This window comes from Anguilla rostrata, chromosome 17 (assembly GCF_018555375.3).
Source record: "Anguilla rostrata isolate EN2019 chromosome 17, ASM1855537v3, whole genome shotgun sequence".
In the NCBI taxonomy this organism is placed as follows: Eukaryota; Metazoa; Chordata; class Actinopteri; order Anguilliformes; family Anguillidae; genus Anguilla; species Anguilla rostrata.
In genome coordinates, this window is record NC_057949.1 from 6,984,115 (window position 1) to 7,006,922 (window position 22,808).

At 45.9% G+C, this 22,808-nt stretch overlaps 1 protein-coding gene across 10 annotated transcripts; it reads right to left on the minus strand.

Moving 5' to 3' along the window:
* Positions 1 to 583: 583 nt before the first annotated feature.
* On the minus strand, positions 584 to 21,784 carry fus (FUS RNA binding protein). Of its 10 annotated transcripts, XM_064316166.1 has the most exons (17): positions 21,643 to 21,772; positions 21,365 to 21,427; positions 21,016 to 21,043; positions 20,014 to 20,038; positions 18,793 to 18,953; positions 17,268 to 17,439; positions 16,001 to 16,212; positions 15,392 to 15,590; positions 11,967 to 12,001; positions 8,752 to 8,787; positions 7,689 to 7,798; positions 6,986 to 7,115; positions 4,272 to 4,373; positions 3,756 to 3,873; positions 2,649 to 2,746; positions 2,145 to 2,280; positions 584 to 897 (listed from the first exon to the last, which is right to left on the minus strand). In XM_064316166.1, exons 3-17 carry the CDS (start codon positions 21,026 to 21,028, stop codon positions 858 to 860), a joined length of 1,587 nt encoding a protein of 528 aa, XP_064172236.1. In that variant the 5' UTR covers positions 21,029 to 21,043; positions 21,365 to 21,427; positions 21,643 to 21,772; the 3' UTR covers positions 584 to 857. The 10 variants fall into 10 exon arrangements, with proteins under 10 accessions (XP_064172236.1, XP_064172238.1, XP_064172235.1 ...); XM_064316168.1 differs by lacking the exon at positions 11,967 to 12,001; XM_064316165.1 differs by lacking the exon at positions 21,365 to 21,427 and having other exon boundaries at positions 21,643 to 21,764.
* Between the last annotated feature and the right edge of the window lie 1,024 nt (positions 21,785 to 22,808).

The window sequence follows — 22,808 nt, forward strand, 5'->3', positions numbered from 1 at the left end:
GTGGGATGAGTGTAGTGTGCACACGGTGCTCATGGGAGTTGTAGTGTCATGTAGTATCACCTCAAATTGACTTATTTCAGTTGCCTTTTGTAAAATACAATTTTTTTTTCATAGAAAATGCTACCAAAAGGTCACCCACTAACGTAGCTGATAAGAGTGGCAATGCCACTGGTGAATTCTACCCGTATTTGGCGGGTGTTAATGTCAAGCCCTTGTTAGGTGGCCGATTCGCACACAGCCTGGTTCTCCCTTCTTTGCGTTCTTGCTTTTAGAACAGAACTTGGGCCATTAAGTGTTACATCACGCAAATTCGCATGGACACAAGACCAGACAAGAACAGATATTGAGAAACGTCCACTGGCTGGACACCATGGTGCTGATGTACCGTTAGAGCCTGTATCCAAGGATCAGCTTTAGTTACCATGGAGACTGACCCCATCCCCTCTTTCCTCAGATTAACATCTGGTTAAGCATCATTTTCACAATGTAATGACACCCATTCATCCTGGTGTGGCTGGATAATTGCAGGGACAAAATCACATCACTCGTAGCCAGCATGAAAGAGGAGACACGGCAGATCGAGTAGTGCAAGAGTTTCTCGTTTTAATTCAAATTAATCTTAAAACACATTTCAATACTTCCCAACACAAACAAAAAAACCTAACAAAACAAGATGGCAGGAGTGCTTCAGAAAAGCAAGCTAATAAAAGATTCGCTGTGATACAGCGGGGGGAAAGAACTGCGTTTCTCCACACCAAAGACCAACAAGCTCAGTGACAACTTAAAGACAACACTTAGGGAGGTGGGTGAGGAGAGAAGGAGAGAATAAAACAGGTCCCTGGGTGGAGGAGTGGACCTCAGTACGGTCGGTCTCTGCGATCCTGTCTGTGTTCACCCCTGAAACAGAATAAGCAAACAGGCCCTCCTTACACCAGTGAACTGCAATCTCATTCCGCATGCAGTAAAGTCTGTACTGTACATTGGAGTGTAGGTTATGAGAGTGGATGTTAGGTCTTGAGTGTGGATGGTAGGTTATGAGTGTGGAAGGTAGGTTATGAGTGTGGATGGTAGGTTATGAGTGTGAATGGTAGGTTATGATTGTGGACGGTAGGTTATGACTGGATGGTAGGTCTTGAGTGTGGATGGTAGGTCTTGAGTGTGGATGGTAGGTTATGAGTGTGGACGGTAGGTTATGAGTGTGGATAATAGGTTATGAGTGTGGACGGTAGGTTATGAGTGTGGATGGTGGGTTATGAGTGTGGATAATAGGTTATGAGTGTGGACGGTAGGTTATGAGTGTGGATGGTGGGTTATGAGTGTTGACGGTGGGTCTTGAGTGTGGATGGTAGGTTATGAGTGTGGATGGTAGGATATGAGTGTTGACGGTGGGTCTTGAGTGTGGATGGTAGGTTATAAGTGTGGATAATAGGTTATAAGTGTGGATGGTAGGTTATAAGTGTGGATAATAGGTTATGAGTGTGGACGGTAGGTTATGAGTGGATGGTGGTATGAGTTGAGGGTGGGTCTTGGGTGGAGGTGTTATGGTGGATGGTAGGATATGAGTGTTGACGGTGGGTCTTGAGTGTGGATGGTAGGTTATGAGTGTTGACGGTGGGTCTTGAGTGTGGATGGTAGGTTATGAGTGTGGATGGTAGGATATGAGTGTTGACTGTATGTTACCGGGGTGGCAGTGTAGTATAATGTGAAAGGAGCTGGGCTTGTAACCTGAAGGTCACAGGTTCCTGGATGGAGCACTGCCGTTGTACCCTTGATCAAGGCACTTAACCTGCATTGCTTCAGCATATATCCAGCTGTATAAATGGATGCAATGTAAATGCTATGTAAAAAAAAAAAAAAAATAGTTGTGTTAACTAAATGCTTGTACTGTAATGTAATCTAATGAGTGTTGATGGTAGGTCATGAATGTGGATGGTAGGTCATGAGTGTGGATGGTAGGTTATGAATGCTGATGGTAGGTTATGAGTTCATTTCAGTTCCAAGAGGAAGCAGGCACAAAGTAAGAGTTGAAGGACAGAGGGAAAAAAAAAACAAAATGTGCAAATTTTCTGAATTTTCAGAATTCCCCTGACGTGTGAGGCCAAACCCCAGACAGATCCCGGAGCGGGGTGTGCAGTGTCCCTCACCTGCTGTCCATCTTGCCTGGTCCGAACCCTCCCCGGTCTCCGCCTCGGCCCCCCCGGAAACCACCCCGGTCCCCGCCTCGGCCTCTGAACCCGCCCCGGTCAAAGCCGCCTCGGCCTCGGTCACCTCCGTACCCCCCTGACGAACAGAAACAGCCGTAAGGCAAGCATCGGCACACTTCACCAACACACAGGCACTTCCTTAAGGAAACCGCTCCTACATGTTAAACATAACCCAACAACAGTGACCGATGCGATTAGCATCAAAAGATAAAAGTTCACGGTGTGTACGTGCACAGGACATTCAGTAAAGCAACACCGGTGCCCATTCATCACCGTCAGACACCTGAACTTGTTCCTGGTTTACAATACACTCCCGGTTGTTGAAAAGGCAGTGGAACAACCGGTCGGGCAATAAAATCAGGCTCCATGAGATCAGCATTTCCAGACAGCTCTGAACACGGTGCCCCTGGCAACATCGCTTAGGGGCGTGGCCCCGGACCCTACCTCCTACAGGCGACGTGCCTCCTCCCGCCCCCTCGGGTTTGGGGGCTTTACACTGGTTACACTCGTTCCTCCAGGAGAAGTTGAGGTTGCCGCACACCCTGCGAGACAAAGCCAGAGTGAACGGCTGTGATTGGCTCGCACTGAAAAGGAGAGGGGCCCCAGGCAAGGCATGGAGCGAATAGCTAACAGAGGTGTGTGGATTTCGAGGAAAAGCTCGAGTCAAATTCATACCAAGTCCCTCCGGTTCCACTGCACATTTAGTGCGTGAAATTGTACTTTTAAAGACAGTTTTACCGTAATACAGAAGCAACAGTACTTTTAAAAGCAGTTTACTGTAATACTGAAGCAATAGGGCTTTAAAAACAGTTAAACTGTAAGAATAAGAGAATTGCGCTTTTAGAAGCATTTTAAAAAGTGCTTTTAAAAGCGGCTTTATAGTGTGTACAAGAGAATTGTGCCTTTAAAGGCAGTTTCACTGTAATACAGAAGCAACAGTGATTAGTTTGCTGCACTCCAACAAATGGGTAAACAGGAGATTTCTACCAAAATGCAAATGCTCTTGGCTGCGGATGATTTACTCCGACATACTTCCCACTACGTCATGTATATACTCCTTCATTTCCTGTTCAAAGCTATTTTTGTGCATGGCAGCAAGACGAAAGAAGAGTGCAATGATGTCACAGATTGACAATGACAAAAATAGAGATAAAATCTCTCCTGAGATAACAGGATGAGGAGATAGTGGGGATGGATAATCGCAGCCTAATCACAACCTGCACGGCCGGGGACTAATCACAACCAGCACTGTCAGGGACTAATCACAACCCGCACGGGGACTAATCACAACCAGCACTGTCAGGGACTAATCACAACCTGCACGGCCGGGGACTACTCACAACCTGCACAGCCGGGGACTAATCACAACCAGCACTGTCAGGGACTAATCACAACCAGCACTGTCTGGGACTAATCACAACCAGCACTGTCTGGGTCTAATCACAACCTGCATGGCCAGGGGCTAATCACAACCTGCACGGGGACTACTCACAACCTGCACGCCCGGGGACTAATCACAGAACTGGGTCTCCAAGACAACGGATGACTCACGGGTTCGAGCACTTCCAGTCTCCGGCCCTCTGTTGGCTTCCTCCTCCTCCTCCTCCGTCATTGTTGCTGGGATACCCTCCGCCTCGGCCCCCTCCAAAACCACCACGGCCCATTGGTCCTGTGGGCAGGGGCGACAGAGCAGGTTTAAAGACAGGCACAGGGCCAGGTGGCAGGACGTTCGAATCCGCAGTATTTTAGCCTTAGCTAAATAATTCTGCACTGCTGGCTGGCTGGACCAGAGAACTGGATAAAGACATATTTTGAACATATTTTCTGTTTTTCCTTGGCTAAACAGAAAATATGTTCACATGGCAAAGATGATGTAAGCCATCCCAAATTTATAAAGAAATATGGAAAGAAATGGGGGAAATCTAAAGTCAAGAACTAACAGATGAAGCAAGTGAGAAATCTGTAAAGTATAACGTAGCGCAGCAATGCCACCTGTCCATCTTGACCAGGCTCCACAACAGACCGAGCCGGAGCCAGGGGGCAAACAAGGAACCGGAAGTAACTCACCCCCGCGGCCACGCCCTCCCCTCATGCCGCCGCCCCCGCGCCCGAAGTCCGCCCTGCGGGTGGCGAAGGACACCTTGATGGGGTTTCCGTTGAAATCCTTGCCTGTATGCGGGAACATACACCAGTTAGCGATGACGCGGCTTTCAACAAAACACCTGAGGGACTAGTCTCCATTCCACACACTCAAACTCTGAGAGCATCTGGAAGCTTCCATGGCTTACACTTCCAGTAATCTCCACTCATTTGGAGGACGTTTTCAGACATTTCCGGAAGCTCTCTGAGAGATTGAGTATGTGGAATGGAGACCAGTCCCTCCGGTGGTTTTTTTTTTTGCGCACCCACCCAAGAGAGTTTCTGCCCCCGACTCGTACTTCCTGTAGTCCGGCCGTATCTATCATCCATCTAGACAGTGCAAGCATTCGGGAACTACAACCCCCCCCTTCCGCATTATGAAGATGCTAAACACAGCATAGCTACTTTTGGTCGGCTCTTCACGGCAGCATTCCTGAGATTCATTAACAACAGGGAACAGAGCGGAACATGAAGTCCGTCCACTGCGTTACAGAAGTGAATTTGAGACGTTGCTTGAGCATAATGGACCGTGTAATTCTGAGAGCTGTTTGAAGGGCAGGCTCACAGGCTGGCCCACTTAGCAAGGTTGCTACCCCGCTGGCTAGGCCCGCTACTAAGGTCACTAATGTTTTACACCTGCCAGTTAGTTAAAGTTATACAGCAACCAATATGAAATAATACCTGCGAACCAGCCACGTAGCTGGCTGGCTAAAGTGGGTGTGTTACAAGAGGCCTGCAGTTGTCTACAATAACATCATGTTTGCCATTCCCAACAGCTAGCCAGCTGACATTTTACTAAGGTCTGCTTGTGGTGTCTGTCAAGGTTTATGAAAAATGTCATCCAATTGCTGTGGCAAGGAGACATATCACATTCTTTCATTTCAAGTCAAGACATTCTTGCCCGTGAAGCTAGCCACAAGTTTTGGATGGGGTATAAAGAGAAATTTTCTTAAAGGAGTACCATGGTGATTTTCACACGTTCTCGGTTGTATGTGCTATTTGCACAAGAGGCATTGAAGAAACACAATGAGTAAAGTATTAAATATGTCCGTTCTGTATTTTTGGAGAAATATGCGTTTTAAATTTATCGTCCTACTTTCAACCGGTTGAGAAAGTTATCAACTTGGTGCATCACGAACACAGTAACCACTCCCCTTTCCACGCCCCGTAAACCCATGGATAACTCGAGAGCCATAGTTTGCGCCGCTGGCTTACAGGCAAGACAATGCAAATATTTGACTAACGTTAGGTTCACTTAAATTAGAGTGCCTTTTAAGGACTATTAGATTATTTCTGGTTATATTCATTTAGCTAGCTAGCTAACATTAGCTAGCTAGGTAGTTTGCTTTCATAAGGCAATGTTATCGATAACGTTAGCTAGCTAGTTTGCTTTGATGAGGACGTTATAGTTGTGCTTTTATCTTAACTTGGGTAGCTAGATAGCAAAAATTATCACTGGATATAAGTCTACGTCCTTACCTTAGCTATCTATCGATACTTGACAAACTACTAAGCTAGCTAGCTTTTGAAAATTCAGTCTCCCAAATAGAGCGCGTATCATGGGGGTAGCTATGGTAATGGGGCACGGTCTGTCAATCATAGCTAACTGACAGTTCTCATTACCACGCCCAGACGGTTCGGGTGAACTTTTATAGTGGGAAATTTAGGCTTAGAAAAAAATATGTTTTAAAGTACATTGAAATGACTAAATAATACAAAATTTGTTTTGTTGTTGCCTAAAGACAACTGGGAAGTGTCACGTTCAACCACCATGTTACTCCTTTAAGAAATGCTGCATTTCCCATGAATCTGTGCTGCAAGAATTTCCTCTGGCTACTCTGCAACCCCAAGCTGCAGCACAGCAAGGAAGTGAGCGATAACACTTCCCCTCTTTCTACCCACTAGATGTGTTAGCACAGGAGTTTGGCAGCTTCTGCTCTTGGTCATTAAATAAGCCCGATCGTTTACATGACCCCACATTTTCGCTCAATTTCTATAGATTCCATTATCAATGAGCTCATTAATCACAGCTGAAGACGGTTTGTGTGTCCCTACTAGGGGGTGATACCGTTTACTCGAGTAAATGCGCTCTTGCCAGCAGATTCATAAACATTTTGACAAAAAAAACAAAAAGTCAGCAAATAACTGCAAAGCGTGTATAATGTAGTCTGTTATTGCAACAACAATAAACAAATCTAATCAAAGAGCGTTTTCGCACAGGCTAGCCTACTCGTTTGACACTTTCTAGGAAAAATTTCATTCATTTCATTCATCCAATCAGAAACCGGCTCTGAGTGCTCAGAACACTCCTTACCTTCAGGGCCATTCAACTAAAAAGTAAATAAAGGCACCTGGAACAACATCAGAAAAGGACTTCAGTTCAAATGAACACCTTGACAAAAGAAGTTCATTTGTGGGCGAAACTAGCAAATGCAATGCAACCAAATTTCCTAATCAAGCTGTCAACAACCTGACGGGGGAAACGCCCCGACGCAGAAACGCTCGAGGGCTCCCTCCGTCCGGCCCGCCACCAGGGCGGCTCGGAGCGGACGTGGGTGGAGACCCAAGGCTCGGAGCCGCGGCGCAGGCCTGCAGGCAGACGCGGCGGCCATCGCGGCCTCCCGGCGGCACCTCACACGCACCGTCAAACCAGTCGATGGCGGCCTTGGCGGACGGAGGGTCGTCGAAGGAAACGGTGGCCTCCCCTTTGAGCTTCCCCGTCTCCCGGTCCGTGTACAGGTTGATCATGGGCAGGCCAGTCTTCTTATTGATCTACGGGGGGGGGAGAGAGAGGGGAGGAGAAGACGAAGCAGTCAGTAAATGGCAAGTGAGACCATGGCTGCATTCTGCATAAGCCCTCAAACCATCGAGAGCACTGCCTTTGACCACCGGCCATCGAGCACTGACTCCAGGGCCCAAGGGATGCTCATAAGGGTCATTAAGGACGGCACCTTAAACGAATCATCACTAAGCCACAGCTCCACTCGTCTTCATCTGGTGCTACTAGTGTACAGGATCCATTATGGCTCATAATGGGGTCGAAGTTTCCGAGCCCCTTACGGACCGGAAGTGTGCAGGAGGTCTAGGCGTTTGCAAATTGTGGTGCACTGTGGGACGCATGTGGTGGCTGCTGGGGTGGTTTTTGGGGAGTCTCCATTGAGGAGCAATGTCGAGGGCTTCTTTGAGCGACCTCTCTGTGCCGACTTCGTTTTGGCACCGCCCTCTGCTCGGAGCGTGCTGCCGATACCCAAACGCAGGGCTTATGGGGCACCATTGGGGGGCAGCCTGTAATCAGGGCCCACGATTGGCTGAAATTTTGGGAGGAAATGAGTAGCTGAATGGTACCTTGATGATGCCGATCTGTTTGAAGAAGTCTGCGACTGACTCAACCGAGTAGCCGTCTCCCAGGCCCTGCACAAAGATGGTGTTGTTGTCGGAGTTATCCTGTTCCTCCACTGTAAAGGGGGGAGAGAGAGGGGAGAGAGAGCCGTTTATCCTCCACCAGCCCCTTGACATGCATTGGGAATGACTGCAAACAAGAAACTAGTCAACATTTGTTGTGAGACCAAATTTATCCTCATACTGCATCACCACTAAACACAGGCCAGCCCCCAAGGCTGGACTACAGACCTAGTCACCCCGCAGTCAAACAACCCACAATTAAAATAGAAAAAAGCGGTTATGAAATCCGCCATTCAAATGCTGATAACAGGTATCCACTACACCCCACTGTGGGTCTGGATCTCCATAAAATCATTTATAACCACACAGAAAACTCAAAAGTAGGTCAGACCTATTTTAAAACACAGACACACGCGCTTATCATTGCTTTTACAGAAAGAACAGTGAGTAATGCAGTACTTATCCTTTCATATCCTTCAAGTATGCCCTGAGGGCTAGGGTTAAGTATTGACAAGGATGACAAGCGCAAGTTTGTTTTAATTTAGGTGCGGCCTGCAGTTGAGTTCACTGTGTGATCATAAACCATGGCATTATGGAGATCCAGACCCATTGTAAGGAGTAGTGTGGTGTACCCATTATTAGCATATGAATGGTGGATTTCTTTTCAACATTCCAATTATGGATTTTTGGACATTCCGATAACCACAGGTTTCGGGTTGATTACATAGATAAGTCATTCACACATTACAGATTAACATAAGAGGAGAGTGCACATTCAATCTGTCCCTCTTTCACACCATCAGTCAATAAGCAGAAAGCACAAAAACACATTTTCCAGCACAGCCACTTTTCACGGCAACCCTGACGCAGACACCAACAATTTTCAGCTTTATCCATTTCTCCCAGACCAGAATGTCCTGAATGGGTGGTTTACTCAACCTTTTAAGTCTGGAAACGGTGAAAATGATGCACTTTGAAGTGAAGGGCCAGGTGAGAAGACACTTACTGCCACTGGGTCCGCCGAGGCCTTGGTCCCTGGGTCCTTCAGGGGGAAGAGAAAGGACCGGAATAAACATGTAGGCCAAGAGCAGGGTGAGAACACATACAGACATCATCCCTCCGAAACTACATTTCCCACACTCACACCGTCTGACAACCTTAAACATCCTACCGCCACCTCTCAGTGGGGTTACTACACGTGCACCGCTGACTGCCGCACAGAACGCCAGTGTTCGTTAATGGCGCACTCCACCCAATCACAGACATGAACCAATCTGAAGATGAGTCGCCATGGAAACGTGGTTATGGACACATCTGCTCAGCCACGAAGTTCAGCACACATTAATGATGTAGGTGAGTCTTCTCCAATCAGAGAGCACGTTCATGACGGGAAGCATTTATAAACATGGCCTTTCACACGTGCCGACACCCAAACAAATGCGTTACCACGTGGGCAGTGCAAACTTATACACCACTGTGACCGATGTGCATTGATAAAGGCAGATACAGCAGCCGTGTCCACGTTCCTAAACACACGTAGCTACCGCATAGCTGAACGCCAGGATCCGCCCCATTCCACCTTAAACCATTCCAGTTTTGACCGGCAGTTTTGCCAGTACACTCACACCATTGAAGAGGTACACCGAAGTTCCAGTGTGAAGCGAGTTTATCCACCGGAGATTTGACGTTTTGCGTCAAGAGTGACGCAAGAGATGTCCCATCGATGTCAAAGGCGCATTTCTTCAGAAGCCAACGTTCTCTCACCTGGATTTCCCTGCCACCAAAATGCTATACATATGGGTCAACGTTCACCAGTTTTGAGATGATCCTCAATGGAGGAAAGACCAAGGCGACTACCTCTCATTTAAGGTGGACCTTAACCTCACAACCACACAAATGAGGAGCCACAAATTCACCCATTTCAATCAGATAGACATTGAGAGAGGAGGCAAGAGGAAGCAAACGAGATATTCAGTCTCAGTTAACACCAACAAAACAATTCAGAGTGCATTTCTCCAGACACAAAACCAAATATTACACATGGATTCATTTTTTCAGACCGTTCAACCAACATTCAAACTATATTTATACAATTTTTACCCATGTGCAAACGCTTGTATTAGCTTCTGATCTGAGCATGTGTAGATCACACCGCTAACAGCATTTCCCCACAGTTATGAGGGCGGCGGAACCAGACATAACCGCACACCAACCATCGCCAACCAACCGCCAGATGCGTTGCACCTTCAGTTAGCGCCATTCCAGGGAATCTAAACCATTAATCCAGTGTTTGTGTTTGCATACCCAACATGTAGTGGACATCACAGCAGAGCCTCAGGCCTGAAAGCTTTAGCTTGTATAAAACATTTGATTTAGTCCGCAGTCACCACACGACTACACAACCACTGATTTGTGTACCTTTTCCAAGGACATCGGTTTAAAACTGGATTTGTGTTTTTTTTGTGCCAGAACCACTTCATGAGAATTTATCCCACTTTTTTGTATTCATGATATGATGAAGGGCATTGACATACTTCACCGGAACAATCTGGAAAACAGGATGTCCCTACAGTGACCCTGGAGAACTGCCACACTCCCACCCCCCCAAAAAAAACACCCAAAGAAAAACTATAGCAGGCCTTGTTTGTTGGATAGGTACGGCCTCATCTAGGACTTGGGAGTAACCAGTGAAATGTTACAACATGCCATTATTCACTGCTGACCAGAGTCAAGAGTGCTTCAACCTTCGCCTGGTTGAGATTGGGTTCTGCATCATTGCCGGGGCCCCTTAGGCTAAGGAGAGAAAGGAGGCGGCTCGACCCCCCCGCCACAGGCGGCACCGCAATGACCCTACCGACCCTTGGGGGCTCTGTCCAAAAGCTCGGGCGGCCTTCACACCGATACACAGCGCTGTCCTGGGGCTTTAGAAACGTCCAGATGAGCAGCTCAACAGCCGGCCCACCTCCAGGGGACAACTGCTGGAAGGCCTTACACTTCAGCCACCCTATCGTCCCATGACCACTCCCATTCCAACATTTGCTTATTCAACACTGAAGATACAAAGACAAACTACCAGGGCGTAAATGCATGAATATTTTAATCCAGAGCTCAATTACTCTGATGTCTAAAACATGACCACATCTTCAACATTTCATTCATGCCAATAATTCCTGTTTATGGTACTGTAACCCGGTTTTAAACATTGCTTTACCTAGACAAATGAATAGCATATTTTGCATGCATGTTCTAGACTAATTGCGAAATTCAAGTTTTACCGAAAATCACCAGGAAGTCGGCTACAAATCCACAGCCAATCACAACTGTGAATTATTTCATTGCTGCTCATCAAATGTAATAAGATGCAACCCCTTTCAGAACTGACAAACACTCAGAAACCAATCTGGCTTCTTCAGATTTTATTGTCTCAAGCCCAGAGAATGGGGAAGTCCAAGGTCAAATTGCTCTGTTTTATTGCAAAAGTGAAGGTGGTAGATCTTTATCTCCATGCATTCCAATTTACCATCAGGGAAGGAGGAACAAAATAAAACTGATGACTCATACTTCCTGATCATACAACTCCTCCCACACTTGGACAATGACACATACAAAAGGTGTAAACACACACAAATACACACACACACAAAACGCTAGTTCCCAGATAAAATTCTGTCATCTTTAAAAATAAAAATTAAAAATTAAAAAACAAAACAAAACTGAGCACATGCAAGACCACAACACATGCCACATAACATATTGAGGTGCTTTAGGAATCACCATGCATAGAATTTAAACTCAAGGAACCTTTTTTGGAGACCCTAACGTACTGTCAATCTAATGTATTTAGAGTTTACAGCTTACCCTTCGAGAATACTAACCATCTGAGACAAATATACTTTGTCTTTTCCCCCAAAAAAACATCCCTCTCCCCACCTCAACATGCTATGCATTCCCACATACGTCTCGCCCTTCCTGGTACCTTTCTCCGAACTCCACAAGAGGTACTCTTAGCAACAGGCTAATATTGCACTGTGCAGTACAGAAGCTTTTAATTAAATTTCCATGTCACCTGTGACTTGTACCACCTTCTAAATCCACCATTCGTTCGATACGGTTTCATGGTAAACTTGAGAAATGCTGTCAGAACCGCCCCCCTCCCACACTCTCAACACCCAGTGTCCTTCTCTCTCCCCTGAATTCTGTTTGAAAATTTTGGTCACTTACCACCATACTTATTGAATCCTCCTCGATCGCCCATTCTGATGGAGACACAAGCGAGACGCCATGAAGACTGGGGGCGGGGGGGCTGGGCGGGGCCATTTCCCAGGCCCCTCACGTACTCAGAGTCACGACGTCTTCCCCCAATCCCCGAACCCTTCCTCTGTCCTCTTCACTACCTCAATCCGCAGGTTTCACCCTCAAAACACACCCTCTTCTTCCCCAAAGTATCCCCCTCCAGCTTAACCCAGCCGGACCTGCATGCCCTCATCTTGGACAGGTTTGAGTCACAGGACACGGGTTTTTATTTTATTTTATTTTTTTAAAGTAAATTAACACTCACCCTTAACATTCTTGCAAATTAGTAAGGCAATAGTAAAGGTGATGTCATTCAGTGTACTGGGGAACATAGTGAGTCATCACTCACATAAAGTACCCTTTCAATTGACCCAGACCTTCTACAAACCATCTTGACCTTTGATAGTATTTCATTTTAATACTGTTTCAAAGACCGTAAGAGTACTTGAAACCAGTGCCTACAATTAGTGCGGGTTCACCCGAAAAACCTACCGCAACCCCAAGGTTAGAGTTGACGACACTGAGACATCAATGTGGCCGCGTGCTTATCCGGATTACTGGGGGCGTACCGGGTGTTGCCGGAACAGATGACCGCGTTACCGTCATTAACACCTTTTCTGAGAAAACCTCTTTACCGTGAATCAGTACACCTCTTTCAGTACACCTTTTTTGAGTTTTATTTCAATTCCCCTCCTTCCTTCTAGTATTCCCCCCAGTACCCTAACCACCAATAATTTCTCTGAACTTTTACAAAGAAATAAAAAAAATAAAAAATAAAAAAACTCCTGAGAAAAGGCCTAGGAGGAGATGCAGAGATTCATTAAAGCAATTAAAATCATCACAAGGACAAGGCAAGAAACAAGGGAGTGAAGCATTATGGGTGAAAGGAAGTGATTTCCATCAGCTCATTCCCAGCACAGGTAGCACACATTGCACCCCGTTAACTTTTAACTGGACTGTGTGCAAACCATACGCCAAAAGCACAGAATGCTTACCCTCCGTTTTTACACTACATTGTACACTTTTGGATTTAGGTTTGTTTTGTTTATTTAAAAAAGCATTTCATCAATCTTGTGCTCATCACGTAACACAGGTTTGCTTGTATATCTCATTTCCAATGAATTTGCATAATGTTTTGTAATCACAGTGACCAGCTGCGAATAGCAAACATTGCAAACGTACACATCGGTGCCAAATTCAAGAAATCGCATTTGCCTAGTTAGCACGTTAGCAATTCTGTTACTCTCCTTAACCAGCGATTCAGGCTTTTCATACCAGAACAAGATTAACTAGTCCCGCAGAAAGCTCCAGCTAAAGACCACTTGTTTTCATTGCTGAATAATCCTTGAAAGGGTACATTCCATTCAGCTGACAGTGCTTCATTGGATTGCACATCTTAAAGTTCACGGCATTGTCAAATAAAAGAAAAAATAAAACTCTATTTGAGCACTTGGCTCATTTACTTGAACACTTACATAGCCAGGCATTCTTAAGCAAGTCATGGTACAGTTGTTATATTCAGACACCAGAGATGGACGAACTGCAGCTCTATTACACTCAAATTTTCAGAATATTTAAAACATACAAATTGATCTTCCTTGACCACAAGGGGATTTTTGGGACTTTTACTGGACACGCGTGAGCAAGTATACCAAGGGTCTGCACTGCAAACGGCTGTGTGTAGTTTATCGAGCAGCCAAAAACCTGAACGACTGTTGCTTTTGTGGATGGGAGCACTCGTGTTTTTGGATTCAACAGCACCACCTGGCCTCCACTTGCGTGAATGACACCCACTTTACATTATGTGACTGCGTATGTGAAGCAGCTCTTACACAACCCAAGTCATGCAAAAAATAAATATGTCTTTATATACATACATATTTTAAAAACACACATTTCAACAATATATACACATTTCATAGTTTCTGTTCGTGTAAACTGCTAGCCGTGTGTGTTTGCAACACGCAAGCACTGGACTTCAAACGGAGTCTGGCTGGGTCACTGTCACTGCGTTCAGTCTGAGCCTGGCTGGGTCAGTGCATTATTCAGTCTGAGCCTGGCTGGGTCAGTGCACTATTCAGTCTGAGCCTGGCTGGGTCAGTGTCACTGCATTATTCAGTCTGAGCCTGGCTGGGTCACTGCACTATTCAGTCTGAGCCTGGCTGGGTCAGTGTCACTGCATTATTCAGTCTGAGCCTGGCTGGGTCACTGCACTATTCAGTCTGAGCCTGGCTGGGTCAGTGCATTATTCAGTCTGAGCCTGGCTGGGTCACTGCATTATTCAGTCTGAGCCTGGCTGGGTCAGTGCATTATTCAGTCTGAGCCTGGCTGGGTCAGTGCATTTATTCAGACTGAGCCTGGCTGGCAGTCACTGCATTATTCAGTCTGAGCCTGGCTGGGTCAGTGCATTATTCAGTCTGAGCCTGGCTGGGTCAGTGCATTATTCAGTCTGAGCCTGGCTGGGTCAGTGCATTATTCAGTCTGAGCCTGGCTGGGTCAGTGCATTATTCAGTCTGAGCCTGGCTGGGTCAGTGCATTATTCAGACTGAGCCTGGCTGGGTCACTGCATTATTCAGACTGAGCCTGGCTGGGTCAGTGCATTATTCAGTCTGAGCCTGGCTGGGTCAGTGTCACTGCATTATTCAGTCTGAGCCTGGCTGGGTCAGTGTCACTGCATTATTCAGTCTGAGCCTGGCTGGGTCAGTGCATTATTCAGTCTGAGCCTGGCTGGGTCACTGCATTATTCAGTCTGAGCCTGGCTGGGTCAGTGCATTATTCAGTCTGAGCCTGGCTGGGTCACTGCATTATTCAGACTGAGCCTGGCTGGGTCAGTGTCACTGCATTATTCAGACTGAGCCTGGCTGGGTCACTGCATTATTCAGACTGAGCCTGGCTGGGTCAGTGCATTATTCAGTCTGAGCCTGGCTGGGTCAGTGCATTATTCAGTCTGAGCCTGGCTGGGTCAGTGCATTATTCAGACTGAGCCTGGCTGGGTCACTGCATTATTCAGACTGAGCCTGGCTGGGTCAGTGCATTATTCAGACTGAGCCTGGCTGGGTCACTGCATTATTCAGTCTGAGCCTGGCTGGGTCACTGCATTATTCAGTCTGAGCCTGGCTGGGTCAGTGCATTATTCAGTCTGAGCCTGGCTGGGTCACTGCATTATTCAGTCTGAGCCTGGCTGGGTCAGTGCATTATTCAGTCTGAGCCTGGCTGGGTCAGTGCATTATTCAGACTGAGCCTGGCTGGGTCAGTGCATTATTCAGTCTGAGCCTGGCTGGGTCAGTGCATTATTCAGACTGAGCCTGGCTGGGTCAGTGTCACAGCGGAGCCGAAACTAAAGACACACTTACCCCATGCCTCCTCGCCCCCTCGGACCCCCGCGGCCTCCGCGATCAAAGCCACCCGCGCCGCGGCCGCCGAATCCGCCCCCCCCTCGGCCACGCCCGCCACGGTCCTGGCCGCCGTAATCACCGTCCTGGCCGCCGTAACCGCCTCCTCCGCCTCCTCCGCCGCCACCGCCGCCCATTGGTGGGGAGTCCTGCCCGTATCCTAGGAAACGAAGCGGAAGAATCAGCACACGCACACCTACGGCAGTTCAGGCACGATCTACGCAAATCTCATTTATTGCTTTTCAGTGCTTCGTTCTGCACATCTAAGCTAGAGTGTTTAGCCAATTTACTGTCCACATGAACCCACGGCTAGCATCTTTAGCATCGATGGCCAAACACAATGGGAGTCTGGGTACCTGCAGCTGCACGTCGGAAACTAAGCACAAATTACCTCCCAGAAACTTCTATTCAATTCCCTTAGACAAGTGATTCATTTAGAACTTGAAAATCTACAATATCCTCGACTTCCAATATGACCTTATGCAATATCCAATGACACTTTAGCAGATAGGAGCACATGTGGCAGACTCAGGAGAAGCCCACTGCACTGACAGAAGCGCCAGGACTCACCACCACCCTGGCTGTACGGGCTCTGCTGGCTGTAGCTCTGAGGCGGGGGGGAGCTGTAGCTGGGGGTCTGGCTGTAGGGAGCGCCCCCGTGCTGGGACTGCTGCTGCTGCTGCTGGCCACCACTCCCTCCCCCGTACCCGCCCGCCGGGCCCCCATAGCCCCCCCCACTCTGGGGCTGCCCGTAACCGGAGGTCTGGGAGCTACTGCCATAGCTGAGAGAGAGAGAGAGAGAGAGAGGTGGGGGAAAAAATGAGGTCTTAATGTAGGCTGTCATCTGCCTAAAAATCTGCCTAAATGTAACTAATTTATAAAGCCGACAGCGTCACCATAAAAGATGCTCCAGGGGGCCGTGACAGAATCTAGGGGTCTCTGAATCCATGGATGGAATCTTAAGACACACCTTTTTGGCACCGCTTTTACCAAGGTTTTTTTTTTTTTTTGCATTAGCCTTAATGTATTTTCCTTATATACATTTTTTCTGTATTTTTATCCATTTATTTTTATTATTAGTGTTTAAAGCCTGAAGGCCTTTAACCACTATTGTTTTCCTGCGAGTTCATCATCATCATTATTATTATTATTATTGTTCTTAAGTTGGCACAAATATGCAAACCAGTTTCCACCCCCCCACCCCCCAAGGCATTTTTGTTTCAGCACAGATTTGAATGGCACTTATAGAATATTTTCAGGTTCATACCTACGTACACTTTGTAAGTATACACCAGCTCGTTGGAATAAGAAGTTATTTATGGGTTTGACTTAATATGTACAAAAATTCTATTATTTAGCTTTGAATGCCATAGGTGCTTCTACATTTTGCATTTCTTAGGATATGAAAAAAGAAAAAAGAAGAAATTTGCCACACGAAGCACAGAAAACAACGGCTACGATGAAGGAGCAGAAACTTAAGACAGATGGACGTTGATTATTTTAAAGTCACTTTATTTAACGCATGCAAAACAGAAAAGCACAAAGAGAAGACGGCATGTTCATCAGACGAGGATACGGGACGCATCCGTGTAGCCATCCGTGCAGTATTTTAGACTTTAATTGCAGGCGATGTCCGCGCTGATGTCAGTGTGCGAACATCTTGGGTAGTTCGGCCAGGAGGGACGGGTACACTGCCGTAGCCGAAGTCGACGCAGAGCTATGTTTTTTTTCCCCGAAAACGCATCGTTTCGTTCGTACGAACCAGCCGAAGTTTGTTTCGGCAGCGGGCACACACCTAATCTAATGCTGATTGGCGGAAAGGCCGCCGAAGGCTCACCTGCCAGTGGAGGCCGCTGCAGACGGCTGCTGCCCGTACCCGCTGTAGGACGACTGCTGGCCATAGCTGTTCTGGGGAGGCTGGCCGCTGCTGTAGCCCCCAGAGCCGTAGGACTGGCTGGACTGGCTGGACTGGCTGTAACCCTGGGGGGACGTCTGGGATCCATATCCACCTGAGCGCGCAAAGCGGAGGACGCAAAAGTTACACGATCGCCGAGCGAGAACAGCTTCAATAGACAGCTACAGAACACAAAGTGACTCAAACGTCAACTACAGTTAATGAAGGAACTCCACTGTTACATATTTTAACTTGATCAGCACAACTAAGTAGTAATTCAGACAAATAAAAATCAAATAACAGTGAGCATGCTCTCTACGGACTGCCCATAGCTGTACATGTGATGTTCTAATGCAGCCTAGTACAGTGGTATGCAGGAGTCTCACTTACTGCTCGTGTGTGGCTAAGCTGATGGCAGATATTTTTAAAGCTGAACTTTGTTGGTACCACCTACATCCACCCATACAACTAAATGAGCAAGGTCTAATCTACCCATAGCACATCAATCTGCAGCCGAATGTGCAAGGTCTAATCCACCCATATCACATCGATCTGCAGCTACATGTGCAAGGTCTAATCTACCCATATCACATCAACCAACAACTAAATGAGCAAGGTCTAATCCACCCATAGCACACTGATCTGCAGCTACATGTGCAAGGTCTAATCCACCCATATCACATCGATCTGCAGCTACATGTGCAAGGTCTAATCTATCCCTCCACCCATATCACATTGATCTGCAGCTAAATGCGCAAGCTCTCATCCACCCATATAACATCAATCTGCAACTATATGCAAGCTCTAAGTTGCTTTGGGAAGTTGCTTACTCGCTTATGACTGAGTTTTAAGTCTACCCCAGTTAACAGAGAAATGTGTGTACGAGGGTGTTCCTACCCCAATGCTTGCCTGAGTTTACTTTACGTTACAAATGTCAACAATACACACACTGAACAATACATTTCAAAAAATCCATCAAAAAAAAAAGAAGACAAAGGCATTCTGGATATAGCATTTTGCCTAAGGCAAACAGGCGGGGTTGAGTGATCTACAGCCAAGATGGGCGATTGTGCACATTGTAATAAAGAGTCATGAATGGCTTCAAAAACTGTCCAAACAGGGGTTCCCAAACTGCAGGTCACAACCTCATGTCGGGTCACCTGATTTGAGGATGGGATGGCCTGAAAACTTTGGGGGGGGGGGGGAATAAATAAATAAATAATTTAAAGGTCATGGTGTATCGCTAATGTAGTCAAGGCTAAAGGGTGTTGTTAGGCACGAGGCATATGTTTGGTGTTGGGGTCACGTAAATTTGTGGACATTCATTTGGAGTGACATCAGAAAAAAGTTTGGGAGCCCCTGAGTTAGAGAACAGGAGCAACGGCATGAAAATTTTAAATGAAATTGGATGTTAGCGCCATGTTCGTGTGGCAATTTGTTGTGTGCAATGACACAGAGTGCAGGTCACCTGAGTGCGACTGTCCGTAGCTGGACCCATAGCCTCCCTGGCTGTAGGTGGCGCTGTTGCTGCCAGTGCCCTGACTGTATCCGCCATAGCCCTGCTGACTGTAGCCCTGGGACGCAGGCTGGCTGTAGCCTTGACCAGCCTGGCCTCCATATGCACCATAGCTGAAAAGTAAAAATAAACAGACAAAAAAATAAAGAGTATTGCATTAAGGCAGGCAACATAACCCTAATGCGAGACCAGTTATCAGACTTGACTGGATCATATTGTCCAAATTCTGACAGGGTCACACACACACTGATATTACATGTAGTCGTAGAAAACATACCCATCCAGCAGACTGCACATTCATTCATTCATAAATTAAATACTAAACCAGGGCATATTAAACATTCATGACAACAACATCGATCAGGCATCTCTGTTTGGTTCAAGTCAGGACTTTGACTAGACCACTCCAAAACTTTCATTTTGTTTCTTTTCAGAGATTCAGATGTAGACTTGCTTTTGTGTTTTGGATTGTCTTGCTGCATAACTCAGCTGCAGCTAATGGACAGGTGACAGTACAATCTCCTTTAGAATTTTCTATTACAGAGCAGAATTCATCGTTCCTTCAATAATGGAAAGCTGTCCAGGTCCCATGGAAAGCATCCCCACACCATCACACCACCACGTTTGACTATTGGTATGATGTTCTCCTGTATTTGCTTCACACCAGATATAATGGGACCCAAGTTGTCCAAAAAGTTCCACTTTTTATGCATCTGTCCATAGAACATTATCTCAAAAGGCTTAGGGATCATCCAGGTGCTTTGTTGCAAATGTGAGATTAGTCCTGATGTTTCTCTTGGTAAGCAGTGGTTTCCGCCTTGGTACTATCTCAGGAATCCCATTTTTTGCCCAGTCTCTTTCTGTGGAGTCATGAACACTGACCTTAGTTGAGGCTAGAGAGGCCTGCGGTTCTTTGGATGTTCTTCTGGTATATTTTGTGACTTCCTGAATGAGTTGTCACTGTACCCCTTGAGAAATTTAGGCAGGCTGGCCACTCCTGGGAAGATTAACCTCTGTTCCAAGGGTTCTCCATTTGGAGATAATAGCTCTGACTGTGGTTTGTGAAGTCCCAGAGTCATAGAAATGGCTTTGTAACCCTTTCCAGACTGAACAAATATGCAATAACAAAAGATATTAGGAAGGCGTAACTAGTAATACTAAGCTTCAACTCACCCTTGAGATGCAGTTTGGGAATAGTCTGAGGGGAAGAAGGATTGACAGTTAGACACTTGTCACTATTACATTATAGAAATCCAACCACAAATATACACAGCGACTGTTGATCTGTCATTACTGGGGCACGATACAGAGAACTGAGTCTTTTCATTGAAAGAATGGGGAAATGGCGAAGACGGAAAGCTTTACGAATAAAGTCAGAATTGGTGTCTAAGCATGGTCGGAGCTGAGGGACGAAGACGGCCAAGTGCGCCATTCCATACTGCCGGCAAACGCGTGGAGCCGTTGTCATGGGCAACCACAACATCCGCTGGATTTAAACACATTTTGCCAAATAAATGCTAAATCCGACATGCATCTGGCTGGGTGTCAACTATAAGGTACATTACCTGAGACAAACATGACCACTATAAGGAACCAGACAGTTCCACAGTTAGCTAAATTCATGCACGTATAACTAGTATGGATAATGATCCTGAACCGGTCTGTGAACAAAATGGCGGAGACGTTCATCTCTTTTGTCTGGCGAAAGCTAGCAATGACACATATCCATACGTACACAATTCAATTGACTGGGGAAACTGTGAAGCATATCTGTTAGGCCAAAAATGCAATTACTAACGCCAAAAGCTCCTCCAAATAAATATACAGATGACTTGCTGGCTGGCAGTAAGTTAAATAGCTGCATATCTAGCTAGCTAACAACCTGGCTAGTGCTTGCGAAGTAGCATTTTTCGTCAGATAGCCATAGCTAACGTCCATCATAGCATAAATAACTAATCACTTAAATTAATCTCCGCTAACATTTTATTTTATAGCGATATGTCAGCCAACCGACGCAGGTTAATGAGTTTCATGCGGCCGAACAGCAATTGCAACATGGGCTAAGCTAACGTTAATTGCCCGGGTTCAACTTAGCTTAGCTGTTTTTAGTCTAGGATTTTTTGAAACCCACATTTATCTTCTTATCTAGCGAGTCAAAACTCTGTATTGTCTTACCATTAGACGCCATCTCCACGTATTATCCCTAGGGGACAATAAAAACAGGTTAAAAAAGAAAGAATTATCAATCTAACTATAGACAATCCACTACTGCTCGCCACAGTCGCAACAAACTACCGACCCCCCAGCTTTGGCTTGGTCTATAATTTAAAACACAGTTAATGTAGGATTGCACCATCCCTCAGAATTAAAATTCTAGGGTGGCATCTGAGCGTTACGTTTATAGCTAATATATGCTGACACCACTAAGCTTTGCGAAAATAACCACTTGGGTTAACCTTGTATGTACTGGGTTTTATTTAGAAATGTTAAAGTTCTTATCGTGGATTCATATTAAATGTCTCACTTCTTGGTTTGTTAGCAGCAGTTAGCGCACTGTTTAGGTTGTTGTGATGCTGCTTGACCAGTCCTGTCAAAACACAAATTTGATTTAAATGACTAAATTGGCTTATTTAAGAAATAATAACCGTTTAGATTTTGTTTAGTAAAAATAACTGGGAAATTAGGCATGTGGAATGCGATATCACACCTAGATTTAGCTAGATTTTGGTCGCAATGTTAGGAGCCATGTGCTAGCACTTCTATCAGTTGTTCAAGATTGAGAAAAAGTATAAAGTGACTCACAATGTGATTACTAATTGGCAGAGTGAGTGAGTCAACAGGACCAGGAATGCAGCAGGCACTACCACACACAAGGAAAGCCATCCATTTTCTATACCCGCTTATCCTGGGCAGCGTCACGAGGGGTACTGGAACATATCCCAGCGCGCACTGGGCAAGAGGCAGGAATACAGTCCTGGACAGGCCGCAAATCTATCACCGGGCACACACACCTATGCGCAATTTAGAGTCACCAATTAGCCTACCTGCATGTCTTTGGTCTCAATAAACTAGTACTGTCCCCAGAATTTTTGTTTTGCTGTAGAAAAGGTAGAGAATGTATTTTGGGGTTGTTCCTTTACACAGGAGGTGTGGGCAGAGTGTTTCGAAAGGATTTCGTGATGTTGCAGGGATTGACTGTAAAGGGAGTGTTGTTTGGGGAGGGATGGCAAGGAATGGGAGGTAAGGACAGATTTTTTGTGTTATTGGTTGTTTCTTTGGCTGAGAAGGCATTGTGGGATGCAAGGTGTGTGGCTGTGAGGTCTAATGTGCACGTAAGGGTCATGGGGATTGTGGGGTGTGTAAGGGCAGAGCTGGGCTGGAGATTTCAGGCTGAGGTGGAGAAATGGGGCTACCATGCAGCGAAAGATAAATGGAAAGTAATATGGGCAGGTTTGGTCAGTGAATGTTGAAGCAAGGCTTTTTTTAACGTATTGTTTGATGTATTGTGTTGACAGAACAAGGGCATATTCTATTTATTGATTTATAAGTTAATAATTGTAACCATGGAAAGCTATGTACTGCAGCTAATAAGTAGTACACATATTTATTCCTTGTCTTTTTTCAGTTGCTAGCTTGTAATTGACAAAATTGATAATGTCAGTTATCAATGTTTAACTGCAACTTCTGGCAAAAGGAAACCAGGTCATATGTCACAATAAAAACCCATGTACCATCTGTGTATCCATCCAAAATGACCATTAAAAATCAGTGCACTGAGTACTTTACCACGGACGGCCTTGCCCACTTAAGAGGAAAGATTACATTAAAATGAGCAATAGGCTTGTACCAGACCTGGGTAAAGACATTTCACAGACCAACAAGTACAAATGAAACATTACCGAAGCATTGATGCAAGATAGCTTTGCCCTGCCCTCTTTGACCCAAAGCCCAAGCTGTCAGGAAGTGGA